This window comes from Aethina tumida, chromosome 5, assembly GCF_024364675.1.
Source record: "Aethina tumida isolate Nest 87 chromosome 5, icAetTumi1.1, whole genome shotgun sequence".
Classification (NCBI taxonomy): domain Eukaryota; kingdom Metazoa; phylum Arthropoda; class Insecta; order Coleoptera; family Nitidulidae; genus Aethina; species Aethina tumida.
Genome location: NC_065439.1, coordinates 24111673 through 24137665, shown reverse-complemented (window position 1 = coordinate 24137665; position 25993 = coordinate 24111673). Strand labels below are relative to the sequence as shown.

The 25993-nt window shown below is 28.9% G+C and overlaps 3 protein-coding genes across 4 annotated transcripts; 2 read left to right on the top strand and 1 right to left on the bottom strand.

Moving 5' to 3' along the window:
• Positions 1-445: 445 nt before the first annotated feature.
• Positions 446-965, bottom strand: LOC109597648 (small nuclear ribonucleoprotein G). Its single transcript, XM_020013391.2, has 3 exons — positions 815-965; positions 612-759; positions 446-557 (listed from the first exon to the last, which is right to left on the bottom strand). The coding sequence occupies exons 1-3, from the start codon at positions 844-846 to the stop codon at positions 507-509; spliced, it is 231 nt and encodes a 76-aa protein (XP_019868950.1). The 5' UTR covers positions 847-965; the 3' UTR covers positions 446-506.
• Positions 966-1111: 146 nt separating this feature from the next.
• LOC109597646 (zinc finger Ran-binding domain-containing protein 2) lies at positions 1112-2678 on the top strand. Of its 2 annotated transcripts, none has more exons than XM_020013389.2 (2): positions 1112-1241; positions 1464-2675. In XM_020013389.2, the coding sequence occupies exon 2, from the start codon at positions 1484-1486 to the stop codon at positions 2156-2158; it is 675 nt and encodes a 224-aa protein (XP_019868948.1). In that variant the 5' UTR covers positions 1112-1241; positions 1464-1483; the 3' UTR covers positions 2159-2675. The 2 variants fall into 2 exon arrangements, with proteins under 2 accessions (XP_019868948.1, XP_049823280.1); XM_049967323.1 differs by having other exon boundaries at positions 1139-1241; positions 1468-2678.
• Positions 2679-2973: 295 nt separating this feature from the next.
• LOC109607452 (probable sodium/potassium/calcium exchanger CG1090) lies at positions 2974-25864 on the top strand. Its single transcript, XM_049967322.1, has 11 exons — positions 2974-3900; positions 17944-18372; positions 20743-20884; positions 21341-21451; positions 21779-21956; positions 22012-22250; positions 22327-22491; positions 22544-22726; positions 22780-22882; positions 22933-23063; positions 23119-25864. The coding sequence occupies exons 2-11, from the start codon at positions 17947-17949 to the stop codon at positions 23316-23318; spliced, it is 1878 nt and encodes a 625-aa protein (XP_049823279.1). The 5' UTR covers positions 2974-3900; positions 17944-17946; the 3' UTR covers positions 23319-25864.
• The last annotated feature ends 129 nt before the right edge of the window (positions 25865-25993 follow it).

The window sequence follows — 25993 nt, the reverse complement described above, 5'->3', positions numbered from 1 at the left end:
AAAAATACTAGAATAACCGTCTGAAGGTTAACAAACACTCAAATAAACAGTTAATGTGTTTGTTTATTGCACAGTTTGGCTCTGACAGTTGTATACGCTTTTCATCCGGTAATTTTTAGCATTATTTGGCGGATTTCGACATTGCTCAAAGTACAGTGACTTTTAATATACATTGAGTAAAGTACATTTTATTTTTATTTATTGTCTAATGCACTTACACTGAAATATATTTTTAATTGAAATCAGCATTTATTTTTAGAAATTATTGTTCAAAATAACTTTTCTAACAATACAATTTTTAATTAATTCTATGAAATTATAATGACATCATAAAACTATTTTTAATTAAAAAGTACAATAATTAAATATCTAGCATATATTTGTAGTTTTGTGTATTTTGGTTCCTATATTTATTATTTTAAGTAAATGCAAATAAAACAACAAATATATTAAATTTGTTTACTTAAATATTAGTAATATTACATCCCTATATTAATTAAACTATGCTAAATCCTATCCAAAGCCTCCAACATAATGATGCTGTTACCTCGAATAACCTAGAACAGAGAGCCATTGAAATTTAAGATTTATTATCAACCTGAAATACTTACAACCATGCCAATGTTGTTTTTGGATCCGTCTTTGCATTCCTCAACACATTCGTCGACCACAAGGTTCATGAAGGGATCGAAACCTCTTAAGATGCCGCTAACATTTCTGCCGCCGTTTAATTTAAGCTGCAACTTTTTGTCCATGAACCTAAAAAGATGTACAATGTAATACTTGATCAATAAATAATTAAATTAATACTTACTTTTTTAATTCTGGGGGGTGTGCTTTCGACATTTTGTAAAAATAACAATCAAATTAACAAAACGTAAACCAAGCGAATTTCTAGGTTATATGAAAAGAATCCACGCTTCAGTGTCGCCAACTATTTTTTAAAAGGTATTAACTAAATTTTATTTGTTTTTATACGAATTACATAAGATATAATTTGATGTTGTTTACAAAATTATATTATTATGAAACTAATAATTTAAAATTTCATTTAGGAAAAGGCTTTGAATGGGAAAATGAATGGTTTTTGAATGGAGTTAAAGTAGTTATTTGGTAGCACTGTCTAGCTGTCACAGACTGCCTCCTGTCAAAATAAATATAGAATTTCCAATTTTGGTGTTGGATAAAATATTTTGTGATAAACATTCATAAAATCCTAACATTTGTTAAAAAAAGTAAAGGTACATCAGTATAAGGATTAGTAGCGCGTTTTACAAATTGGTAAAAAGTCGCATCTCAATCCCACTATATTCAGCCAGTGTTTACAAAAATTTTTCAGTAAATACAAAAACGAAAAACAGCAAACCCAACAATGATAAGGACATTTAACGTTGTCATAAGAAAATGCAAACTCATGAACTACATTAAGCAAGTGTATAAATGACTGAATTAATTTTTTTCAGACAGATTAGAGTGTACACAAATGGCAGAGGCAGACTTAACACCGCCGCCGCCGCCATGCATTAAGTCGCCGTCCGGATCGAATTCGCAGTTGGACTGGACATGCGAAGAATGCGGTAACGTAAATTTCGCACGTCGCAACAGTTGCAATCGTTGCTTCAAAACGCGCGGCGCTAATCCGAACAAGAAACGCAAATTGGGCACTGAAATTGGAAAGGCGGCCGCGGAAAAGAGCCGAGGTCTGTTCAGTGCTGACGATTGGCAGTGTAACAAGTGTGGGAACGTCAACTGGGCCCGCAGACAGCAGTGCAATGTTTGTAATGCACCCAAATTTGGTGAGGTTGAGGAGCGCACAGGTTTCGGGGGTGGATACAATGATAGGGGTGTAGTCGAATATAAGGAGAGGGAGGAGAGTGATGATGAGTATGATGAATTCGGGAGGAGAAAGAAAAAGCTTAAGAATAATGAGAAGGGTGGTAGTCACTATTCGGATGAGGAAGAGGAGAAAGAAGTTAAGACAAATAATGACAGTGCGAAAGGTGAGGAGGAAGCAGAAGAAGAGGAGGAAGAGGATGATGAGGAAGATGATGATGATGGAGATCTTTCTAAATATGATTTATCAGATTGGGGTGATGTGGGTGGGGATAGCAAGGATAATAATAGGTCTCATTCTCCTCATGACAGAAGCAAACATTAGGCACTATTTTTGTATGTAGCTTAAAAATTGTTTTTCCAAATATTAATTCTATTAGAGATGAGCTTCAAAACTTCATCATTTAGAAAATACCAGCTGTGTTACATTTTCAGTACTGAAGACATTTTAATCTGTATTTGTAGATAATGTAAAAAAGATTTTATTTTGTTGTTTGTAATTAGATGTTTTGTATATGATGAACCACTTGTTTGGCTATAATCAAAAAATTTATAAGAAACTTTAAGTATTAGTTAAAATGGTGAAAAGCAAATAATTTTGAACTATTGTGCAGGCTACATATGATAATTATTTTACAATAACATATATATTCATCATCCCCAAGTAAAATTTTTGTTGAGTATCAAAGAAGAGCATAAATTTCACAATTTGAATAAAATTTTGTATTGTCATACATAATGTTCATCATATTTAATTTTCCCATGTTTAAAAGGCCTTTTATAGAATTGAATTTTTGATATATAACATGGTCTAAAAATTAAAAAGATTTAGTCATTTTAAATTGAATACCTAATAATTGTGAATTTTAAAAAGATCTATGTATATTTAGATAGATAAAATTTTGTCCAATTTTAAATTTCTTATTTATGTAATTTTATTGTAATTATTTTAACTAGACTGAAATTTTAAAATATTGATATGAGATATAAAGTAATTAATGCTTGCTTTTTGTTACTTTGATACCTTGGTGTGAATGTTTAAATATCTTTTTGTGAATGTTCACTATTTTGTAATAAAGGCACTAGAACAAAAATATTTGTTTTTTTCTTATGTGTTTTATATTTCGTATTACTAAGCAAATTTGACAACAAATTAAATTCTATTTGAAACTGTTTAACATAATTTAATTGTTTCTATAATAAATCATTTTTTTAATCTGATTTTTAAATGTTTTATATTTTTACATATTCTGTAATCTTTTCTCTGTTCTCTGTCTTTCGTCTTCTGTACTCTGTAATAATATTACATTAATATTAATTAAAATTGTATTTCACCACGTACAGAGTTTTAAATCAATGTTATAATGATTATTCAAAATATAAAAATTGAGCAAACATACTAAAATCAAATTGAATGCGAATTTGACCATTTGACTTTGCAGTTCAATGAAATGGCCCAATTCATGAAAGCATTTCGATAGAATGATTGTCAGAGTCATCAATCGTGTAAATGTCGACATCTCGTCCTCCAATCCCAACCCTAAACACCCACTTAACAAACGATTGGAATATTTTAAATGACCCCAATTTGTGTGAATTTATTTCGTATTTTAATGTATAATGATAAAAAAAGGATAAAAACATTGAGAGACAATTTAGACGTTTGTAAACATTCTTTCGAATGGCCCCGTACGATTGGTGAAGTCCGCGAATCCGGAGTCGTTCGATGCGAACCCGCCATCCCGGAGCCTTAGGTTCGCCAACGCTCTGGCAACAATTTCTGGTCGAGTGTGGCCCCCTGGCGAATTCGCATGCGCCAATAGGCCAATCCGAAACAGTGAACGGAATTGGAAACAACGACGGGGAACACGGAGCCGTAGTCCATCGTTCAATCCGGGCGCGACTCATCACCGCTCCTCTTGCAGGACTCCACACCAATCTGGACTCCTGCCACTGTTATAAAAAAATCGCGGCCGATCTGTGGTTTTGTGGTGAGCCGTTCCGAAGGGTTTTTAATAGTTCGGTTGGACGGGATTCGGATTCTGCAGCAGCTCACGCTAATTGCAGGTAGCTTTACGTAGTGACAAAATAATGAATGAATGAAGATGACACGACGCATCCGCTCATAATTATTTACATATGTGTACAACAAATAATATGTCATTCAGAATAAATAAATAAATTGTATTTTTAAGTAGTCTTCACAATATTTCTTTCATATTCTGGTGTAATTTTATTACTTGTTAAATACTGTCATTAACAAAATATATTTTTGAGAACATATTAAACCGTTATTTAAAATAATAAAATATGATATTTTAGAATATTCATGCAAAAATTAATAAAACAGGATGTATTTGGGTACTAAAGAGATATTGATTTAAATATAATTTATTGCTAAGGCGTTACTAATAAATTTTTAGCGTAAATTTATTATTTTTAAAATATTTTGATAATTTTGGTACACTTTTGTTAAAAAAAAAAATATAACTATTTTAGTTGAAGACCAAAATATTTCGACAACCTACACTCCAAATAAACGTATATCATATTTTATGGATTGTACTGGTGGAGATAAAAATTGTATTAAATTATATTACCCCATTTGGCACTGTTAAGGAGGTCAGAGGAAATCGACGACCAAAAATTTTATTTGACAAAAATGTATTCAAATTAAATTTTATTGTCTAAAACTTTTTAATATTACGGTTTAAACGACATTAACGTCCAATAACGCATTTGTGCATTTTATAATGCGACGTAATAAACACGAAATAAGTTAATTAAATCTCCGGTTACGTTTTCTTCTTTCTAATAATGAGTTCATAAAAGGTGAAATTGTATATGGCGATATCGTGTGTAACTCAATGATTGTTTGTCGCTTTTGCCCCGTAACTGAATGCCTCGAATTACAGATTAACTTTAATGTTGTGTTTATCGATTGCGTGTCTAAAAAGCAATGGTTTTTATTCATGGGGGAATTCATCTGTGTAAACAGATATATATTAGTTGTTACTAATATTGATTTATATACTTATTTTATTTAATTTAATGTCATTCAGATAATGTTTTACGTCAACAAATTATATGGGACAAATTATTATCATTATTTAGCTGCATCGTCGCTATTGACAAAATATGGTGCCATTTAATAAAGACATTGAATTTATGTTTATATGTTTAATTGATAATTATTTTTTAATAAATAATAATTTTTATATTATATTAATAGAACAATTAAATAATAAAGTCTGATTTGGTATTGTGCATATAATTAATTAGAAAATATAGTCACAGTAACAAGAAAATGTGTAAAAGTAATCACATTTGCTGATAATAATAATAATAATTAATTTAAAATATTAATTGCCATAATATATCTGCCTAAAACATCTATAAAAACTGTCTTGGCAGACTTCAAAAAATGTAGTAACTCTCATTTATTTATTTTTGAGACAAGAGGCAAAAAAATTTTAAAAAATATCTTCTTTAAATTTGAAGATAATATGTTCAACTTTTCTTTTTCAAGTGGAAATCATAATTTTAAAATATGGAAATCATATTTTTTAAAAGGTAAGATTTTCAAAAATATATAATATATGATACACTCAATTATCTCTAATAAAGATATATTTCAGATAAATTTTGAAATATTGAATATTGTCGTCTATAAAACATGGAAAATAGTATTTTTCATATTATTTTAGATAGTTTTTATTGTTTATATATAAAATCATATTTCAAAAGAAAATTAATTAATTTACCTTTAAAATGTCGAAAAAAAAATAAAAAGAAATTATATACTTGATGATGATAATCATAATTAAATTTACCTTTAAGATATCGATAAAAATATAAACTTGTGTGTGATGTATTAAAGTATTTTTAAGTAAAATATTATGATATTTCGTCGTCTATGAAACAGTATTTTCCAGACTATATTATCTTAATTAAAGCCAAAATGTCATTATATTTTACTGTAAATTAAAGATGTAATATGTAAATTAAACATGTATGAAGTTAAAATTTCAAATAAAAAAATGCATATATTATCTCCAAATTCTGAGAATATATATTATCTTTTAGATAGGAAATCGATTCAAAAATCAATATTTTCAAAATGTTAGATAAAATTCAAATAATAATATTTATAGGCTTCCATAAGATAACAATATTAATTACCTCAAAATAAAAAAAAGTTGAACATATTATCTCGAATTTTTTTAATAATAAATATGATAATAAGTTATCTTAGCTCAGATCTTCGTTTCGAGATATTTATTATTGACGTATATGAAACACAGATAGCATACCTGATAATTTTTTATTTATGTTTATGAAACATGGAAAATGATATTTTTCAGACTATATTAATTAATTTGCCAAAATATTTTACTGTAAAAAAATAATAAATGAAAAAATTGATTTTTTAATAATAAATATAATAAGTTATCTTAGCTGAGATATCTTCGTTTCGAGATATTTATTATTTACATATATGAAACACAGATGGCGTAACTGATATTTTTTTTTTATTTCTGGTTTTTAAAAATCTATTTATGTTCAATCAAGCAAAAAATGTAATATAATTACTAATTTATTTAGTTTTGAAATATCATGAATATTCGAAAAACATTATTTTCCACATGTATTAAAATTAATCTCTGATAAATATTTAATTGATTAAAGTTAATTATGATAACTTAAGGTTTTATATTATTATTTATGTATGATGTAGTCAATTATGCTCTCTAGTAATTTTAATAATTGCATCTAAAAATCAATAAATTTTCTTTATATAAAAATTATATTATTAATTGTAATATTTGTCGTTTAAAATTCAATTATAACCAGAACAAAAATAATTTTGTGACAGGTAAAATAAAATACGTTTAAAAGATATTATTTAATCTGTATTTTATAGTTCAACAATCCGATTTAGACAATTATTGAACTTAATATTTATGATAATAGTAAACAATTTAAAACTTCGTCAAGGTATTTCTTTTTTTATTGTGCATCATTAGTTTCAAAACCGCCTTGATTTAAAAAGACAGACGAATTATGATGAATGCGTTCAGTAAATGGATTGATCAATAAACTGACATTTATTACTACCCAAACTACGGGGTACGCTTTCAAAATGCGGATCAATGTACTAACCTAATTTTATAAAAAGCATTTTATAATAGCTAAAATAAATGAGAAAAAAAGACCACGAAGCATATTTCCATGGTTCGCCACTCTCTCATATTTTATTCAGTCGTCGTGTCCCGAATAGGAAAACTAAGATTTAACGGCAATACATTTAATTTAAAATCCCCCACATTCGCTCCACTCTATTACCATTTATTTTTCTTACGCAAACAGAAGCCGGAAAAACATTCGAATCGTTTACCGGAGTGGGAAATATTTAGTTACTGTGAGAACATTATTTTTTACTAAAGGTATTAAATGTCGCAAAGCATTAAGCCGCCGTCGCAGAAGGTGTAGCACCTTTAATTTATATCGCAAAATACTGTAGCGGGTAACGAAGACTCGTTGATATTTTAATTAGATCTTTGAGTTGCAAAACAAGCCACGTTAATTGGTAATTACGAAGCTTTTGCAACGTAAACGTCCGCGATCGATACTGGCCAGGCACACAACTTGCATTCGTACTAATTTAAAATTATGTTTATGTGTATCAACAAAGTTAAATTAATCTATTTAATTAATTGAAACGTACGTAGCCGTTAATTAAATGGGAAGTTTGTTTGGCGTTGGTGTGAAACAAGTTTCGGTTGTTACCGTTTCACTGGAAAGTTATTAATTTGTAAATAAATAAAAGAAGTCACACGAAGCGGAAAACATAACTCGAATTTATTTTCGAGTTCTCGAACACCGTTGGTTGGTGATTAAGGAATGAATCTGGCGTTCCATGGAGCCCTCGACGGGTTTATCTTGGCTCACTTAATCTTTCTTTGGACTATTGCGTTGATTAACCATCTCCAGTTTTCCCGGATAGATGAGGACTCTATCTCGGTCGGGATTAAACAGGTCGAATCTGGGGGCTAAGGACGGGGGAATTGGACCCGAGGCAATCTAATAAAAGTTGCGTTTGACGGCTTGAAAAAGGTTATTTTTATGGTAATGTTCAAGGTAAATTCACTCATTTTTTGAGAGAATTAAGATGGAATTGTTATCTGGTGGAAATTATTGCTGTTTAAAAACAGAAATTTACAATATTCTCGCAACCAGACGCAATTAATTAAAGCTCCTTCCAGAATCAGAAAGCTCTTGTTTCAGGCATTAAAGAAGTAATAACGACGCTTGTCATTTCATTTAATGAGCACAGCTTTTCACGATGATATTTATGAAATATATATATTACTTGTTCAGGTATAATTAAAAAAATAATAAATATTACAAGAATTCTTAAGTATTAGAGGAAATTATTATTGTATTGTTACCACAACATTCATCATCTTTTCATATTTAGATTTTTCATATTTGTGGGTGTTTTGTAGAATTGCATTTATGTGTACAAACATAAGCGGGTTAAATATACTAAAATAACAATCTAAAAATAAAAATGTTGGCAAAACTGATCAATAAGTTTCGTTAAAAGTAAAAAATTTAACAAGTGTAATAAATTTTCTATTGTTATACATGATTTTCATATTTAGTTTTCTTATATTTAATGATATGTTATAGAATTGAATTCATCCTTAAAAATAAACAAAATATATTATTTTAATAAAGTATTTATATAGTTCTATTTTAGTTAATTTAACTAAAATAGAACTACTAATTTATTTTCCAATTTTTAATTGTTCAATAAATTACAAGTTAATTTTTAACTTATAAACAAAATTTATTTACAAACATATGCAGATTAGATACATTAAAGCAACCTAACCTAAAAATAAATCTGTTGGCAACACTGGCGAATAATTGATACGTCTAATACACAAATTGCTGCCAATAAATTGAAGAATAAATTGGCCAATAAATTGGTGTGTAAAAGAGTAGTTATTCTAATAATTTCAACTAGACCGAATGACTTTCAAGCATTAAAGGAGAAATAAAGACGCTTGTTATTTCATTTAATGAGCGCAAACATGATATTTTTATGTTAAAATTTAAAACAAAAATACGAGTATTTACTTGAAACTATTCGTAAGACAAATTTATTTGTTTTTGTAACAGTGAATTCGATGAAAACACAACGTTCTAGAAAATTGTTTGTTTTCGTTAAAAGCTTATTTTTCGTTGGGTAAATTTGAAGTTGAAATGTATAAACGTTTATAAAGAACAATTTGTTTGAACATCTATAATGATTACTGAGTTTTTTAACTGATTTTATTGTTTCATGTTTCGATCTCATTATGATAACACAATTTATATTCAGTACAAGGAAAATCATATCGGCACTGTTGGCAATAAGTTTACAATAAGAAAATTATACATATCATATACAAAATATTGAAATAATCTTAAAAATATTAATATTTATTAAAATAACGTATTCGAAATTAATACAATATTTTACAATTATACTTAAATTGAGATAATTAAACATTGTTATATTTAAATACAATAATATCCAAGTGTAAAGTTTAAATTGAAATTTAAGCAAAATGTTACAAAATTGTAAGGATATTTCATTTATTAAATATCAAAATATATGAATTAAACTACTTAGATATAAAATTATGTATTTAAATAAGTAAAATCAAGATAATTCATTTAATAGTAAAGAGACTATTTGAAAAATTGATGAATGCGAAGAATTTCGGATAAATACACATTTTCTAATTAAATATATTCTTTTATATTTTTAAAAACTTATAAAATTATAATATTTTTAATGAACTAATATTGAAAGTATTAAACATTAATAATTAAATCAAATATATAAAAAATTTTTACTAAAAAACTATTTTCATTTTTATTATTATTATTACTATATTTGTATTAAATAAATTAAATAAAAACTATTATACAATATTAACTATTCCAGAAAATATTTAAACAAAGCAACAAAATTTAAAGAAATTCTACACATAATCAAAAGTATTTTTCGTACAAAAATATAATTTTGAATAAATACAAACATTTTTTAAATAAAAAAGAAAATTCTTCATTTTTGGAATATTTTTAAATAGGACTAATAATTAAATTAATTTAAAAATTTAAAGAAATTCTATATGCACTAAAATTAATTTTAATAAAATAATGTAATTTTGGGTAAATTGAAATTAAATTGAAAATATTTTTCATTATTATTAATATAAAATTGTACAAAACAATAAATAATTAATAAAAACTACTATATTTGAACTAATATTGAAAGATTGTATATATTATTAACACATAAAAATATTATTATATACATTTCCTATTTTTATAAGATGTTAATGTAAACAGTAAATTAAAAATTAAATAATAATTAAAATTTAAATAAATGGTAAAACTAATAATTCTAAAAAATTTAAATGCTAAAACACTATTTAAGACTGTAAGGAAACAGTCTTAACAACCAAAAAAGTAACAAAATCCATCCAAAAAATAGATATAATATAAGGTTTTATTTTTAGTCAAATCCGTCATCCGTAAGAGACCAAAAACAAAAAAAAATATATTTATAATACTTTATACTATTATATTTTTATATATAATATATATTTTTCTAAAAATGATATTTATATTTATAATTTTATAAATTTATTCTTTAATTATTAGATGCTTTGAATACAAATCAAAGACTTCAAAAAATTTAAAAGTTTTTATACTTTATACTTCACTCTCTTCACATATTTTTTAAAATTTTATAGAATATTAATTTTTTTTTAAATTTTTTTCATTATTTGAACTTTATTGACTATTTGCTTAGATTTGTCAATTATTTTTTAATATTACATTTAATTTATTTTTACATTAGATTTGATGTTTAGATTATTTAGAATTACAATTACTTACTGAATTGTTTTAATATTACTTATTTTTTATCTTTCCTTATTGTTAAATTATTAGTTTTTTTATATTAAATAATTAAATTAGATTAAAATTCTTCAGAATTTTAAAATATTTAAAATTTGTTATACTCGTACTCTTTTAATATTTATTCCATTAATTCTTATAATAATAGATTTATTTAAATATCTCTTAAATTTAGTTTTTATTGATTTTCTAACATTATTCAACTATTTTTACTATTATTTATTTAGAGTTTAATTAAACAAAATTAATTTTAATTTTTATAAAAATGGCGAATGCACCAGCATTCTAAAAAGTCAATACGGAATATACATATTTCCAATTTTTCATCTAACAGAACTGCCTTATAATTAAAACAGTTATACATCAACGACTCCACTAAAATCATCCCAAATTGATCCCAATCTTGTCGCAAGTAAAACATATTCGCATAAACAAGATGAACACCCAATAAAGCCCGACGAACGGTCCATCACAATCCATAAATCCACTTAACGGTCGTCTTAACGTGTTAATTTGAATTTTGTGCGGAAAGATTAAGCGGCCGTCGTCGGTCTTAGGTGCCAGACCATGATCAATAATGTAGCCCGTTGTAGAGCAACGTGCCCCGTATAACTTGTGCCCCGGCACATTCAGCAAAAACGGCTTTATACGGAGATTAAACTCCATGCACTCGCCGAAAATATGTACCAGCAAATTGAACAATCCATATTCCGATTCGTGACCGCGTTTTAATCCCGGAAAAACCTTTCGCACATGTTATTTTACAATTTGTCCGGTAATCTGTTGATTAAAATTGTGACCGGCGGAAAGCCCGGCGCAATACACCATCTCAGGTTGTGTTTAATTAATTTAATGGAGGGATGACGGTCGTGTTGCAAAGGAAAATCGAAAGAAAGCATCGAGGCCCTTCTATAAATAACTTGTCACGTTGTGACAAAAAGGACGTGGCATATTTTAAAAGAAACGGCACGGAGCACGTAAAAGGCAAAGCCGGGCATTTGAAAATATTTATTAGCTTATAATGGCAAACGGGGAACGTTAAAAGTGGCTTTCGCAACGAGTTTCTTGACGAACGAAAGGAAATACATGCGAAATTTGTCGCGGCTTATGCGATTTCCTTCGGAAATTTCATTTGAATAATTTATTGCGACGAGTTTATGATTTTCGAAACGTAATTACATTTGCGGTTTGAATTAATTTGATATGTTTGATGGAATCGACGCCGCAGTCGGGCGACTTGGAAATGGCAAAACTAATTAAACTTTTCAAATGGGATCTTCTCCGGTTGGACAAGTGAAAAGAAATGAGGCGATGGCGAAATTTCCTTCTTTTCAAGCGACTTTTAATTTGACGGATTCGATTTATTAGACGGGCTAAGAAGCTTAAATAATTCATTATAAGTATAAGATATCGAATGACTGGTAATAAATTTCGTAGTGGTACAAATATATATTTAAAACACAACAAAATAATATTTATTTGGAATCAAAATATGTAAAAGTAGAACATTTTTAAAATAATTATTTATTGAGGTGTTTAGATTTTGAAATTCCATCTTGTTTACGTTAGTATTAATTAGATTCGTTAGAATTACTAGTTTCATCAGATTTTTTATCAAATCTTCCACATTTTTTAGATCATAATTTCAGTTATTATTCTATTTTTAATTTACTATAATTTTTGGGTTTCTTTAATATTCCTGATTTTGTAAACTTTCCTCATTGTTACGATACTTGGATTTGATTTTATTTGATTAATTAATTTTAATATGATATATTATTATATTAATTTTTTAATATTATTAATTTTTTTGAACTTTCTTAATTGTTAAGATTATTGTTTCATATTCATTAATTGTTATTACTATTACTTTTAATTAATTAATTATTCCTAAAATATTTTTAATTCATTACTTTTATATTCATTACATTTTATATTTTAATAATATTTTAATTTTGTCATTTTTATTATAATATAATATAATAAAAAGCTGTTTATTATACTTCTATAACCAAAAAAATTTTAATTATAAAAATTTCATGTGAATTATTATTGTGAAATAAATTTCTTGTGAAAGCAAAATTGGAAGAAATTTCGGTCCTCTCGAATAATTTAGTTTCGAAGAAAATTTCCGTATGAGTAGTAAATACTAATGAGTCATACTTTTTTGGGTGCATTAATTGCTACAATTACGATTGGTAGCCTTAAAGAAATATATATACATACAGTATAATATAAAGATGTTACGAAAAACGTAATAATTTACTAAAAACGTAAAAAGCTACTAAAATCTCAAAAATTCATTAAAAACGTGAGAAATTACTAAAAACGTAGTGACCTAATTCCATACAATCATTTTCCATACGATTAAAATCCATACGATTATTTTCCATATGATCAAAATCCATACGATCATTTTCCATACGATTAAAATCCTCATGATCAAAATCCATAAAATCATTTTCCACACGATCAATTTCCATACAATTAAAATCTATAGGATTAAAATCCATACGATTGAATTCATACTGATTAAATTACATAAAAAAATCATAGACATAATCATTTTATTAAAAGAACAATCCTTTTTAATTTAAATTAATTTTATGATTAACCAGCTGTACCCGCGACTTCGTGCGCGTGAGCTGCACATGGTACTGGACAGTACTTGGACATTGCAACATTACTTTATTTTTCCAAAATAAAAGAATTTTTCTAAAATAAAAGTAGCCTAAGTTACTCCTTACTACATCAGCTACCTGCCAATAAAAGTCCCGTCAAAATCGATTCAGTCATTTCAGAGATTAGCCAGAACAGACAGACAGACAGAGACAAAAATTGTAAAAAATGTTATTTTGGTGTATGTACCGTATTTATGCATATATGCATGTAGTAAAAAACGGTTACTTCAATATTACAAACAGACACTCCAATTTTATTTATATGTATAGATATGTATAGATATAATATAATTTTTTTATTATTATTCTAGATCCTTCAAATTAATTACGCTTATTTTTTATATAATTTTTATTCTTGTCAATTCCTTATATTCTTTGTGTTTTTTACTTTTATTTTTTTTATAATACTTTTTATAGACTTTTTAACTTGGTAATATTATTATGGTTTTCAATATTTTTAATTTTATAAAATTATTCATTAATTATTAGATGCTTTGAATAAAAATCAAAGAATTTAAAAAATTTATTCCTACAGGTTTTAAAAGTTACATTTTTCAGATTCGTAAAAGTTATTTTTTAATCATTTATTACTATTAATACAATATTAAGATTGTAGAAATTTTTATTACTATTTTTCTATAGTCTTCATTTAGATAATTAGTTTAGATTAAAATTCTTCAGATTTTTAAAATATTTTAAAATTTTCATTCTCTTTTAATATTTATTCCATTATTTCTTATATTATTTGCATTTTTTTAATATTTTTTGTATTTTTTTCTTAATTTTTTTAACTTCAGATTAGATTAAAATTTGTTATATTCTTAATATATTTTAAATTCTTTTTTATATTTTATATATTAGGTATATTATCTTTATATCCTTAGTGTAGTTTAAATTATTTAAATTTAGGTTAGGTTATAATTCTTTGTTATAATTTCAATTTTTTATTCCTTTAATTTTTTTTCTTTCATTTTTAGAGTTTTTTATTATTTATTATTCAGACTTCAAAATATTAAGCTTACAGAGATTCTTTAAATTATTTTTTAAAACTCTGGTTTAGAAAAAAATCTAATAATATAAAGACTTTTTTGTTTATGTTATATTTCTAATATTTTTAGAGTAATAACATTCTTAATATATTTATTTTGTTTAATTCCTGTTATTTTTATATTTTTAATTAATCTTTAAATTAAATACTCTTCTCAGACACATTAGTTGATTAAGAAACTTTAGTTTCCAGTTGGTGTTTATAAATAGCACCTAATTCGAAACTTCCATTTACTAACAGAAGTTGTGACGTCATCGATAAGATGGGTTGACAAGTGGCACATAGATTGATATGCAATCTATTGGGGATTTGGTATACGTACACCGAAATCCCAACGACACAAACCAGTCAATCAAAACGTGACAATGCATTAAAGGAATAAACATCGCAAATGTTACGCACCGTTACTCTACTCGGCGGTGAACCCGGTTTACCCAAAGGACGAATAGGGATGACGTGGAACGATGCACGGACTGAACCCGTGGAACGATCCACGGCGCTTTTGAATTGTGCGAGGGAATCGCTTTGCATGTTCTTAGTTACGTAGGCGCCCCTCAGTTGAGATATGGCATTGCTTTCGGCACAAAAGCTCAATACGAAACCGAAATCCTCTTAGTTACAATGGATTCATATCGAGGGTGGTTTGTCACATTTTGTTTTGGTTGGAACACATATAACATTATTGCTTCGCTTTGACATAATGTCGGATCGATATTTCTTGTAAAATCGTATTTATCCTTGAACAAATGGGACGTTAATTTCTATAGTAATATCCTGGCAGACGGCCAACGTTTCTTCTCGCACCCATTAACTAGTTTTACAATTGTCTCTTGGTTACGTTGGTCGGTTGATACCGTCGTTGTGTTTCCAGTTTTCTATCTGAAGAAATTTAAATCAAAAATAACTTTCCGCATAAATAAACATGACTCGAATGAACAACATTTCGTTGTGCTCAAACTTATTTAGATTAAGAAAGTTTGTGGGCGGTTATGCCCGGCGAAATTTTCCGATTTTCGTTCTCACCTCTTTATGGTGGAAATCCAATTTGCTGAACGAGTATGCGCCGCCTTTTTTCTGCGGTCGAGAATATTTTGTTTGTCTTTCTTGCAGCTCGATATCAATTTCGGCGAAAACTTTTGACAAAATAATTCGATTAATTGTCGCCTGGGTAAAAATTTTCCTTTTCCCGTTCCACTCATTTTGTTCGTTTTTTATGTTGTAGAAAATTATTAATTGATAAACATTATTATGAATAAATGAGTACGCTTTTAGTCGCAATTAAAATATTTTGATTGATAATTTCAGCATTTAAATGGTCATACATATATTGATTGGTCAGAATATTTTTAAATTACTTCCTTTATTCCTTATTTGTGAATTGAAATTTTTAAGTATAAATATTATAATTATAAATATAATATACAAGTTGTCTGTAAAATATTATCTCAAAATTTTAAGTAAACACCTAATACTATCTAAAAAAGTATCTGTAGAATGTTATCTATTGTTGAAATAATTAAATTCGAAAATAATATATGTCCTTGAAATTTCGAGATAATTAAAAATAAAAAATTATTTCAAAAAAATTTACCATTAAAATACCAGAAAAAATAATATTTCTAAAGTGTCCAAAATATATACTCTGTGATGTACATATTAATCAATCTCTCAGTTAAATTTTGAGATATGAAATATTGTTGTCTAAGACACGTATGGAGATTTTTTAAAGAAACATAAATTAACAAGTAATGGTTTCCGTTTAAAATAGAAAAATGGAAATATTATCTCGAAATATTTAAAATATAATATAATCTTTTAAATAAGTACCATTAAAATGCCGGAAAAAATAATGTTTCTTAAGTGTCCAAAAATATATACTCTGTGATGTACATATTAATCAATCTCTCAGATAAATTTTGAGATATGAAATATTGTTGTCTAAAACACGTATGGAGATTTTTTAAAGAAACACAAATTAACAAGTTATGGTTTCCGTTTCAAATAGAAAAATGAAAATATTATCTCGAAATATTTAAAATATATTATAATGTTTTAAATAAGTATCTTACATTATGTAAAAAAGATTCTCTACAGACATTTTAGTTAATTTTGTATGTATTTTGAAAAAATTAAATATCTTAAAAATATACAGGTAGGAAATCAATTCAGAATGTCATAAAACTCAAAAATACAATATTATTTATAGGATTTAATAGGACAACTATATTAATTATCTCAAAATACAGATATTTTACTATATTATAAATTATGTATTTTTGAAAAACTTGATATTTAGATATTTTAAAATCAAGCTCGACAATAATTTTGATTAAAAATAATAGAAACATATATTATCTCGAAATTTTAAGTATATTTATTTTTGTGCCAAGTACCTAGAACTATCTAAAAATATCTGGAGACAGTTTTTTTCGTTATAAAAAAAATTAGACTCAAACTAATATCCTTTTGAAATTTCGAGATAACATGAAATTTATAAAAATAATGTTTGTAATGTGTTTTTCAAAAATATGTACTTTGTGATATGTATTTAAGTATTTCCAACCAAGATATAACGATATTTCTTTAAATTTTCGAGATATTTAATATTCTTATTTATAAAACATATGAAAAATAGTATTTTTCATAAACAACTATTTTATATTCATTATTATTAAAATAAAATGCAAATATTTTTGAATTTAAATTTAATTTTTTTTGAAAAAATTAATTAATTCAGAAATATATAATATAAATATAAAACAGATTCAAATTCAGTATGTCCAGAATTTTACACTAGTTTCAAAATTACAATAGCTTTTATAGATATTTATAGTTGTTCGGGTTTATTGGTCGAAGTTTGTTGGAATTTTATAGGATGACAAAACTAATTATCTCGAAATAAAAATAATTTTTTATATTTCTACATAATTTTCTTGACAAAAACATGACATATTATCTCGAAATTTTAAGGATATATTTTTTATATTATATTCAGAAAAGTTCTCGTTAAAAATTTTCAGAGTTTGTTAAAAAAATAAAATTCAAAAATATTATGTCTCTATGAAATTTAAAGATAATGTGCAACTTTTTAATTTCAATGTTACACATAATTAAATTTACCTTTAAAATGTCAGTTAAAAGTCAATCTTTCCAAATATATATAATTTGTGACATAATAGACCATTTTTAGCTGAACATGAATTAAGAAAAGTTAAAATAATTTGGAAGTCAATGTCATTTGTATATTTACAAATTTATGACATGTCACGTGACCTGGTTGAAGTTGAACAATGATTAATATCAAGTGTTTAATTATTAATTTATATGTCCAATTAAAATTAGAAAATAAAGAGGACCACAATTCAAATTGGTGAACCCCTTTTTCTTTTTTTGCAGAAAATGCGACGAACAAGTCGTCACAAATTCCTAAAAATAACAATATTCTTTCTCTTCTACTGCATAATCTACGGCCTGTGTGCGAACTCCAACGACGAAAAACCCCATCAAAATGAACACCCACCGGAGGAAAAAGTCGATAAAGCGAAAGAAGTGAAAGAACCCGAAGCGGCGACCGAAAAAACCACCACAACTTCGACCACCACAACCACCACAACGACGACGACGACCACAGCAAAGCCAACCACAACGAAGCACACGTCGACTGTCAGGACCACGACGCCGAAACCTGTCACCACAAAGGCGACGACGACGGTCAAGCCGAAAACGGAAACCACCACCCTCAAACCCACCATTCGTCCCACCTCCGAGGCGAACTCCACCGAAAAAAATGTCACCGAGGATTGCACACCGCCGGCAATCAAACAGGTAAGTCGCACAAATCGGAAAAGTTGACGTCGAGAGTCCTCGCAAAAACACAAATAAACGAGGGGTGAAATGTAAACGGAACGCCAAGTTTGAATGGGGCCGAAGAACATCGAGTTCCGCGAAAGTGAGAACTCACAATCGGAAGTGGCCATTGTCGGTTTATGACGGGATTCATCCCACTTCTCAAAATCAAGAACGTCACGAACGATAATGGGCCTGATAAACCACTCGTTTAAGTACCGCCCGTTATTATCTTCCACCTTACGTCCCACTTTAAATTAGGTTTGGCGTCTTTTCCACTTTTTTTCCCCCATAACATTTTATTACGGGGGAGTCTTCAAACGTTTGTTTAATACATTACGAGAAGTACGTAAATCAAACACACACACACACAACAAACACAGAAATCGGAGATGAAACATCAAACGTGGAACGTGCTATTCAAAGTCGAAAGCGGAAATTTTCAGTTTTTCAGCTTTCCGACGGCGGCAAAGGTTGAAGTGGCGTTTACACATTTTTACACCTGCTATGTTTTCAAATAAAGGAAAACTTCTTTTTTAGAGACGGCGAACGCAGACACTCGAGAAATTTGTTGCCATCGTAACAGACCGTTGGCGAAAATTGATTTATCTCGACTGGAGGAGGGCTGCGAAGCGTTTCTTTTCAGTTTCAGCGGCCGAGTCGAATTTCGTTTTTCTGTATTTTATTTCATCGGGTCGCTTCGTTCGTGAAATTTAATGAGAAATTTAAATGGACGTTGTTAACATGCATAATTACTTTTAGTTCCTTCGCTGTCGTGTATTCTTTTCATTTTATTTCATTTTATCGTGCTAGTTTGTTGTTTTTCGTCAATTAAGAGTTAAGTTATGGAAAGGGAGGCGGGGTGTTTTATTTGCACAAAGGGCCTTTAAGTAAAAATACATCATTCAATGTACGACGACCTGGTACATTAAATTCTAAGTAATTTATGAGGAAATAAATCATTTCTCGGTTCAATGGAAAACTGATGTGATGTGAAAATATTTTGATAAAGCAGCGGACATGGTCTGGATATTAAATTTTGAATCTAGATTAATAATTTCATACACAATATCTTTATTTTATTTATACTAATAATTATTCCAGCTGCAAGATCAAATTTTGAAATATATATAGACATACATTTTTTAGGGTAATTCAGATTTGCTGAACATGATAATTATCTTTTCTTTAAGATCAAAATAAAAGCATTCAAGTCGAAGTCCAACAGGACTAAGGACCAGGAATAAACTAATCATTAAATATGTAAAACTTGGATATTTGAAATTATTTGTTGTGGAAAAAAGTTATTCAGATGAGGAACATGACTGAAAAAGTAAAAAATTACATAAAATTTGAACTTTCTACAGTTGTAACTCCAATTTCATCAAAAAGATTACTCCAGAAGAACGATCCAATTGTTTGGCAAATGTAGCAATATTTCAATCAATTCTTTTCCATTCTAAAACATGTTCATACTAAAATAATCAAAGGGATAAATGACACGAAATTTTTCACCTACACATGACTGAAATGGAAATAAAATATCAAAGCATCAGGGACGAGTAAATTATGATTAATGGTTTCTTGTACGAGAAGACGTAAAGTTCAAGTCAAAGCACAATTATCTTATTTCAGTCCACCAAGACAAAGGACCAGGAATAAACTAAACTGCAAAACTTGAGTATTAGGAATAATTTGTTGTGGAAAAAACTCAAATGACGAGTATGACTGAAAATAGTAAAAAAATATTATTTGAACATTCTACGGTTCTAACTCCAATTACCTCAAAAAGATTACGGCAAAAGTACAACCCATTTGATTGGTCCATGTCGTAATATTTCAATTAATTCTCATCTATTCTAAGACACATTCATACCAACATATCCAAAGTAATGATGGTTTTTTGAACGAGAACATCAAAGATGAATTGTTATGGAAAAAAATTATCCAATTGAAGAGGATGACTGAAAATAGTAAAAAGTTACATAAATCTGATCTTCCTACTGTCGTAATTCAATCCTTTTTTGTGTGATTGAAACGAATTAGCTTCTAAATATAACCGGAGTTGAGTTCAGCACTTCAAAAATTGTAAAAGAAAAATTTAATTTTTCTTTAAAACTAGTGTTACAATAATCATTTCGATTTCAAATTTCCATAGAAAATTAAAAAGAATACTAAATTTGTTCCATAATCAATATTCCTGCATTAGAACTACTGATAAATGAATTTTTGATAAATAAATGTTGCACTCCACATATCATCCGTACATTGTGTCGTTTTCACAATTGTTATTCAAAACTGCACGCTTCCATTATTGTTACATTTTTATTGGATTTATTTCTGTTTCAGTTCCCGCATCCTTTAATAAGCCCTTCGGCGCGGAAACACGGAGCCCTCCTGATACACATTATTGTGGCCGTTTATATGTTTCTGGGGCTGGCAATTGTGTGTGACGAATATTTTGTCGCCTCTCTGGATCGAATATGCGAAGGTGAGCTTCGGTCTTTCCAATTTGACTTTAAAATCAAGCACCCGGGGGACCGACTCAAAGGAACGAACATATTTAATATGCGATAAAGTTTCCCGTTTGGCTTACTAATTGCCTGTAAATACTTACTCCCTTGTGGAGTCGCTTAGTCTGTCCCATTTTTGAAATTAATAGACGTCTGTGTTGCGTAGCTACCGACTTGCTTAAAGAGAATTTTAATATTGCCTTCAATTACTATTAATTGCCAAAATTAACCTTTAAAATTTGAAGGTTGCCAGGTATTGCCGGAGATCCAATCAATACCTGATAATTAGATATCACGGTGCAGACTAAAATAGACAGGGGCTTTTCAATGATTAATCAACTTATAACAACCAATCGCATTTCCCAAGTAATTCCATTCATCTATTAATTAACTCCCACGTTGCAAACATTAAAATGTGCAATTTCATGTTTCAGAATTGAAAATGTCACCGGATGTGGCCGGAGCCACGTTTATGGCTGCTGGAAGTTCTGCTCCGGAATTAGCTACAGTAATTATTGGAGTGTTTTTTGCTAAGGATGACATAGGTGTGTCTTATATTCTTTCCTAATAAAACAATAAATTAAATTGTGGCTTGAGGTTTCGTCTAAAATCTTCTATATTTGGAAAAGTACTAATATAATTACGTTGAAATAAAGCATGTACTAAATCAATTCGAATGTCAAGGTTAGATAAACCATCAAACAAACCAGAACATCCATCAGATCAATCTTGTTAAGTAACTTAATGTCTATCGACATTGTGGTAAATACATTGTATGATCAATAAAAACAATAGATTGGATTACGTTTAAAATATTTGGTAACTTTATTCTCAGCCAAGGACAAATCAGATATCGAATGATTCGTTTACAGGAATATCTGGCGTGATAGGTTCTGCAGTCTTCAACATCATGTTCGTAATATCTTCATGTGCCCTGTGCTCGGGAGCCGTTGTTTATTTGAACTGGTGGCCTTTAGTCAGAGACTGTTTCTTCTACGCAGTATCAATATTGGTAATGCTGTTCGTCATATTTGATGAATACATTTCTTGGTAACACGATCAAAAATGCCCTCCTTCACAATACACCATCGATTTTTTTCCGCAGGGGTGAATCCTTGGTAATGATAATAACATACCTGATCTACTGCGTGGTGCTGCATTTCAACACTGAGCTTGAAAAGTGGGCGCATACATTACCTGTACCGTTCAAACCAGCAGCTCCGTGTGAGCAATCTGGGTTGGTGACTTACAAGACGTTGGATGATGAGGGTAAGCCTCCGAATTACGGAATCCATCCGGACTACAGCATTAATCCGGACCAGATGTGGGAAAACGGAGAACAAAGTACGTAAATAATACCCATAGGATAGTGACTAGACTATAAAATGTAGAGCTAGAGTACCAGATTGTACCCTTGTAGGTTTTGGAAGTCAGCTTAGCGGTCCGGCGCTTAATCAAGCCACTACCGAACCTCCACCACCACCACCAGCAGCCCCCGCACCTAGTGGTCCCGTACAACAAGATTATTACAGGCCTAAAGAATACAATCCCGAAACCGCGGTAGATCCTTTAGTAAAACCCACCGGTAAGTAGACACAACAAGAAGACGGCTCCATGTAACGGAAATTCATTCGCAGAAGGTGGTACTTATGCGGAGATCTCCTGGGCGGTGGTTTATCCCATCCATTACTTGTGCAGGAAGACCATGCCCGACTGCAGGAGCGAACGGTACAAGAATTGGTACCCGTTCACCTTCTTCGTCTCCATGGTTTGGATATCTTTCTACTCATATTTTATGGTGTGGATGATAACCATCATTGGTGGGTGTATAAATGTTTCCAGCATGCTTGACTTGACGGTGGCATTTTTGTAGGGTACACTTTGGGAATCCCAGACACAGTTATGGGCTTGACTTTTGTGGCGGCCGGAGTGTCAGTGCCCGACGCTTTGTCCAGCATAGCCGTGATTAAGGAAGGGTCAGGATTTAAACTATACTTTAAGACAAAATCGAATAGTGAGTTTTTAGGTATGGCGACATGGCGGTGTCCAACGCAGTGGGATCCAACGTCTTTGACATTCTGATATGTTTGGGTCTTCCGTGGTTCATAAAAACGGCAATCATTAGACCAGGAACTACTGTTAAAGTTATTAGCAAAGGTAATTCTAGTTTGAAATTATTCAAATATTAATTTAATAATTACTTTTAATTCAGGCCTCACGTATTCTACATTGTCTTTACTTTCAACTGTGGTATTCTTGGTGGTGGCCACTCATATGAATGGTTGGAAGTTGGACAAACGTTTCGGTATAATCCTGATGGTTTGGTACTTAATTTTCATTACTTTCGCTAGCATGTACGAACTAAACATTTTCGGGCCTATGAATCCCCCAGAATGCCCCACCGATTGGTAAGGCTATCAATGGGGTAAAACATTCGCTTAACAAAATATATGCTCAAAGAATTATTATGTGTTTTCTATGTTGTACAGGAATCTAAAATCTACTTATTAGGAATGGTACGAGAGGATATACTTTAAGCTTTAGAGCTAGATATTCGATTGACAGGGATATAGGACAATAAAGTTCCCTATGTAGAAAAATAGCACTTCTTCTTTAACAAAATTTCAGCATATCTTAGTAAAAAATTATATATTATAGGCAACAGGGTTTGGTTTTACTTAAACAAAAATGTACATAACTATGGACCAAATCCGGTGGTTAATGGCCAATCATTGATTTTAGATTCCTATATGTAACTAAACCAAAGAGTATTCGTATTTATATAAAAAATTGTTAAATGTTATATATATGTATTAGGTGTTGAATAGTTTATAATTTATTATATTAAGGATGTTCGTGTTATCTTCAATGTTCTAAAAATAGGTGAATATTTAATTAACTTTTTGGAGCATTGTATAACAGCGAACAACTCTTATCTCTAATATTGGTGTTACTTGTTTAATGTTTGAAATATGTATATTATATTATCAATTTTAAAAGTAACGATCAGCTTATCAATAACATTTAAGCATATAATTATATATATATTGTATTTATCGGATTTTTTAACGTTTCACATCGCGGAGAGTTAAAAGTACTACATATTAAATGTATATAAAATATCCGTGTCAATAGTGTCCCCAATATAGGTGTCCACCAGAATCTGAATGAATAGTCAAATTAACAGAGGAGGTTTTTTATATACACCAAATGTTTCTTGGTAAAGATTTGGTGTATTTTTAACACCTCTAATTTAAGGATATCAATTATAATAGTCAATCTAAGAAATATAGTCCATTATAAACATTGCTTTTAAATGTTATTTACTAGAATTTAAGTGTGTATTACGTACATCGATATTAGAAAAGTTAATTAGTTATGATTAGTTTCGAACTGTTAATCTAATTTATTTTAAAACCTTATGTTTAAGAGCACCTTAAATGGTAATAGATGCAGTTTTAATTTAATCCACTTAATTAATTTTATCGTAGATTTTATAGTCTTATCTTATCGTAACAATTAAGATCACAGTTTTTTTTATTAATTTTATAAATGACTATTTATAAACAATATTTTGTTCTAAAGATAAATATTTTAGTCAATATATTTAAGATAGGAATAGCATGACAATGGAAATTGAATGCAGTGATAACATAAAAATATTCAATAAAAACTGTCTGAATATATAGGGTCCGACCAAAACATGCCCTCCATTCAATTTCCATTATAAATTATGAAATTCTTTTATTATATAGAATTTATATTTTGATATTACTTTTCTTTAATATAGTAATAGATGTTCCTGGGCTTTATTATTGAATCACAATTTTTCGAGAATCCTACACAGACAAAACATCAACCGATTTCAAAGCGAAGTCCAGGCAACAGAAACGTTTTCCAATATTTTTTGATAATTAGATTTTAGTGAAACCTACGACAATAATATCGCCTTATGGTTAATAAATAGGCTACCTAGTATTAATTATCACAAACTGCTTGCAGTTTAAAAACGATGATCAGCAAACTGCATCGAGAAATCATTCACGAAAGACTGGCGATTATATTTTTTGTCCATCTACATTGAAACAATATGCGGATTGCTGATTGTCGAATAAATTTTTTTAAAATGATCTCATAGAAATGTGCCGAAGAAAACACAGACAGAATAATTTAAAACAATTTTTCTCGACCTACTAAAAAGATAAAAGACATTCTTTGGCACATTTTATCTCATCTTCTTCCATCATGTTTGTTTCGTGATGTTCCTTGTAAATTTTTCCTATTATCTAGCGAGTAGATATTAATTAAAGGGGTTCCTTTGCTAATATTATTGCACAAATTAATTATTCATGTGCGCCGGTTTTTTTACGGGTTATCTGGGGTGACTCTTGCGCAATAATATCGATTGTCCAGGAACCGCTTAAGGACTGCTTGAATTGTGCAATACATACAAGGTGTTACGTAAAATTTCACCGATTTCAGATATATTGGCCAACGAAAGTGGCACTTTGTATGATATTTTATCTGTATTGTACTGTTCTTGTTATAACTGAGCCATTTTCAGACAATATCATTTAATGCGGGAGTCTTATGAAACATTAAAACATGATTTTAACATATTAACTTAATGATACAGATGATAAGATGCACATTATTTTAGAAACACCTTAAAAGACGTAGGACTGACGAAACCTAACGAAAAGATTGTACCTCATGGCTTTAAAACGACTTAATTTCTCTCATTTGCAACACCTGACTCAGTAATAATGAATTTCGCAGTATTAATCAACTGTATGCTTACTAAAAACTGACATAGATATTGATTGTGGAAAATAATATGGTGTTTAAAATGTTAACTTAATATGTAAGAATGTAGCACCCATTAGATTATAAAGTTTGCACTTGAAAAATTAGTGTTGAAATGTAATCTGAATTTAAAATAAAGTTTTCAAAAAGTACTGTCGCTTTATTTTACCTTACGTATTATTGATGTTAGGAAAATAACATTTCAAAGTTCATATCAAACTGATTTAATGACTTAACGTTCATACAACATAGACAATGGTTATGAATAACGTATAATGATG

Coding starts and splice junctions, on each gene's coding strand:
- LOC109607452 (XM_049967322.1), top strand. CDS start 17,947: ATGCGACGAACAAGTCGTCACAAATTCCTAAAAATAACAATATTCTTT. Junction 21,452..21,778: donor TTTTGCTAAGGATGACATAG/GTGTGTCTTATA, acceptor ATTCGTTTACAG/GAATATCTGGCGTGATAGGT. Junction 22,251..22,326: donor GTGGGAAAACGGAGAACAAA/GTACGTAAATAA, acceptor GTACCCTTGTAG/GTTTTGGAAGTCAGCTTAGC.
- LOC109597648 (XM_020013391.2), bottom strand. CDS start 846: ATGTCGAAAGCACACCCCCCAGAATTAAAAAA. Junction 760..814: donor CACCCCCCAGAATTAAAAAA/GTAAGTATTAAT, acceptor ACATCTTTTTAG/GTTCATGGACAAAAAGTTGC. Junction 558..611: donor AAAACAACATTGGCATGGTT/GTAAGTATTTCA, acceptor TCTCTGTTCTAG/GTTATTCGAGGTAACAGCAT.
- LOC109597646 (XM_049967323.1), top strand. CDS start 1,484: ATGGCAGAGGCAGACTTAACACCGCCGCCGCCGCCATGCATTAAGTCG.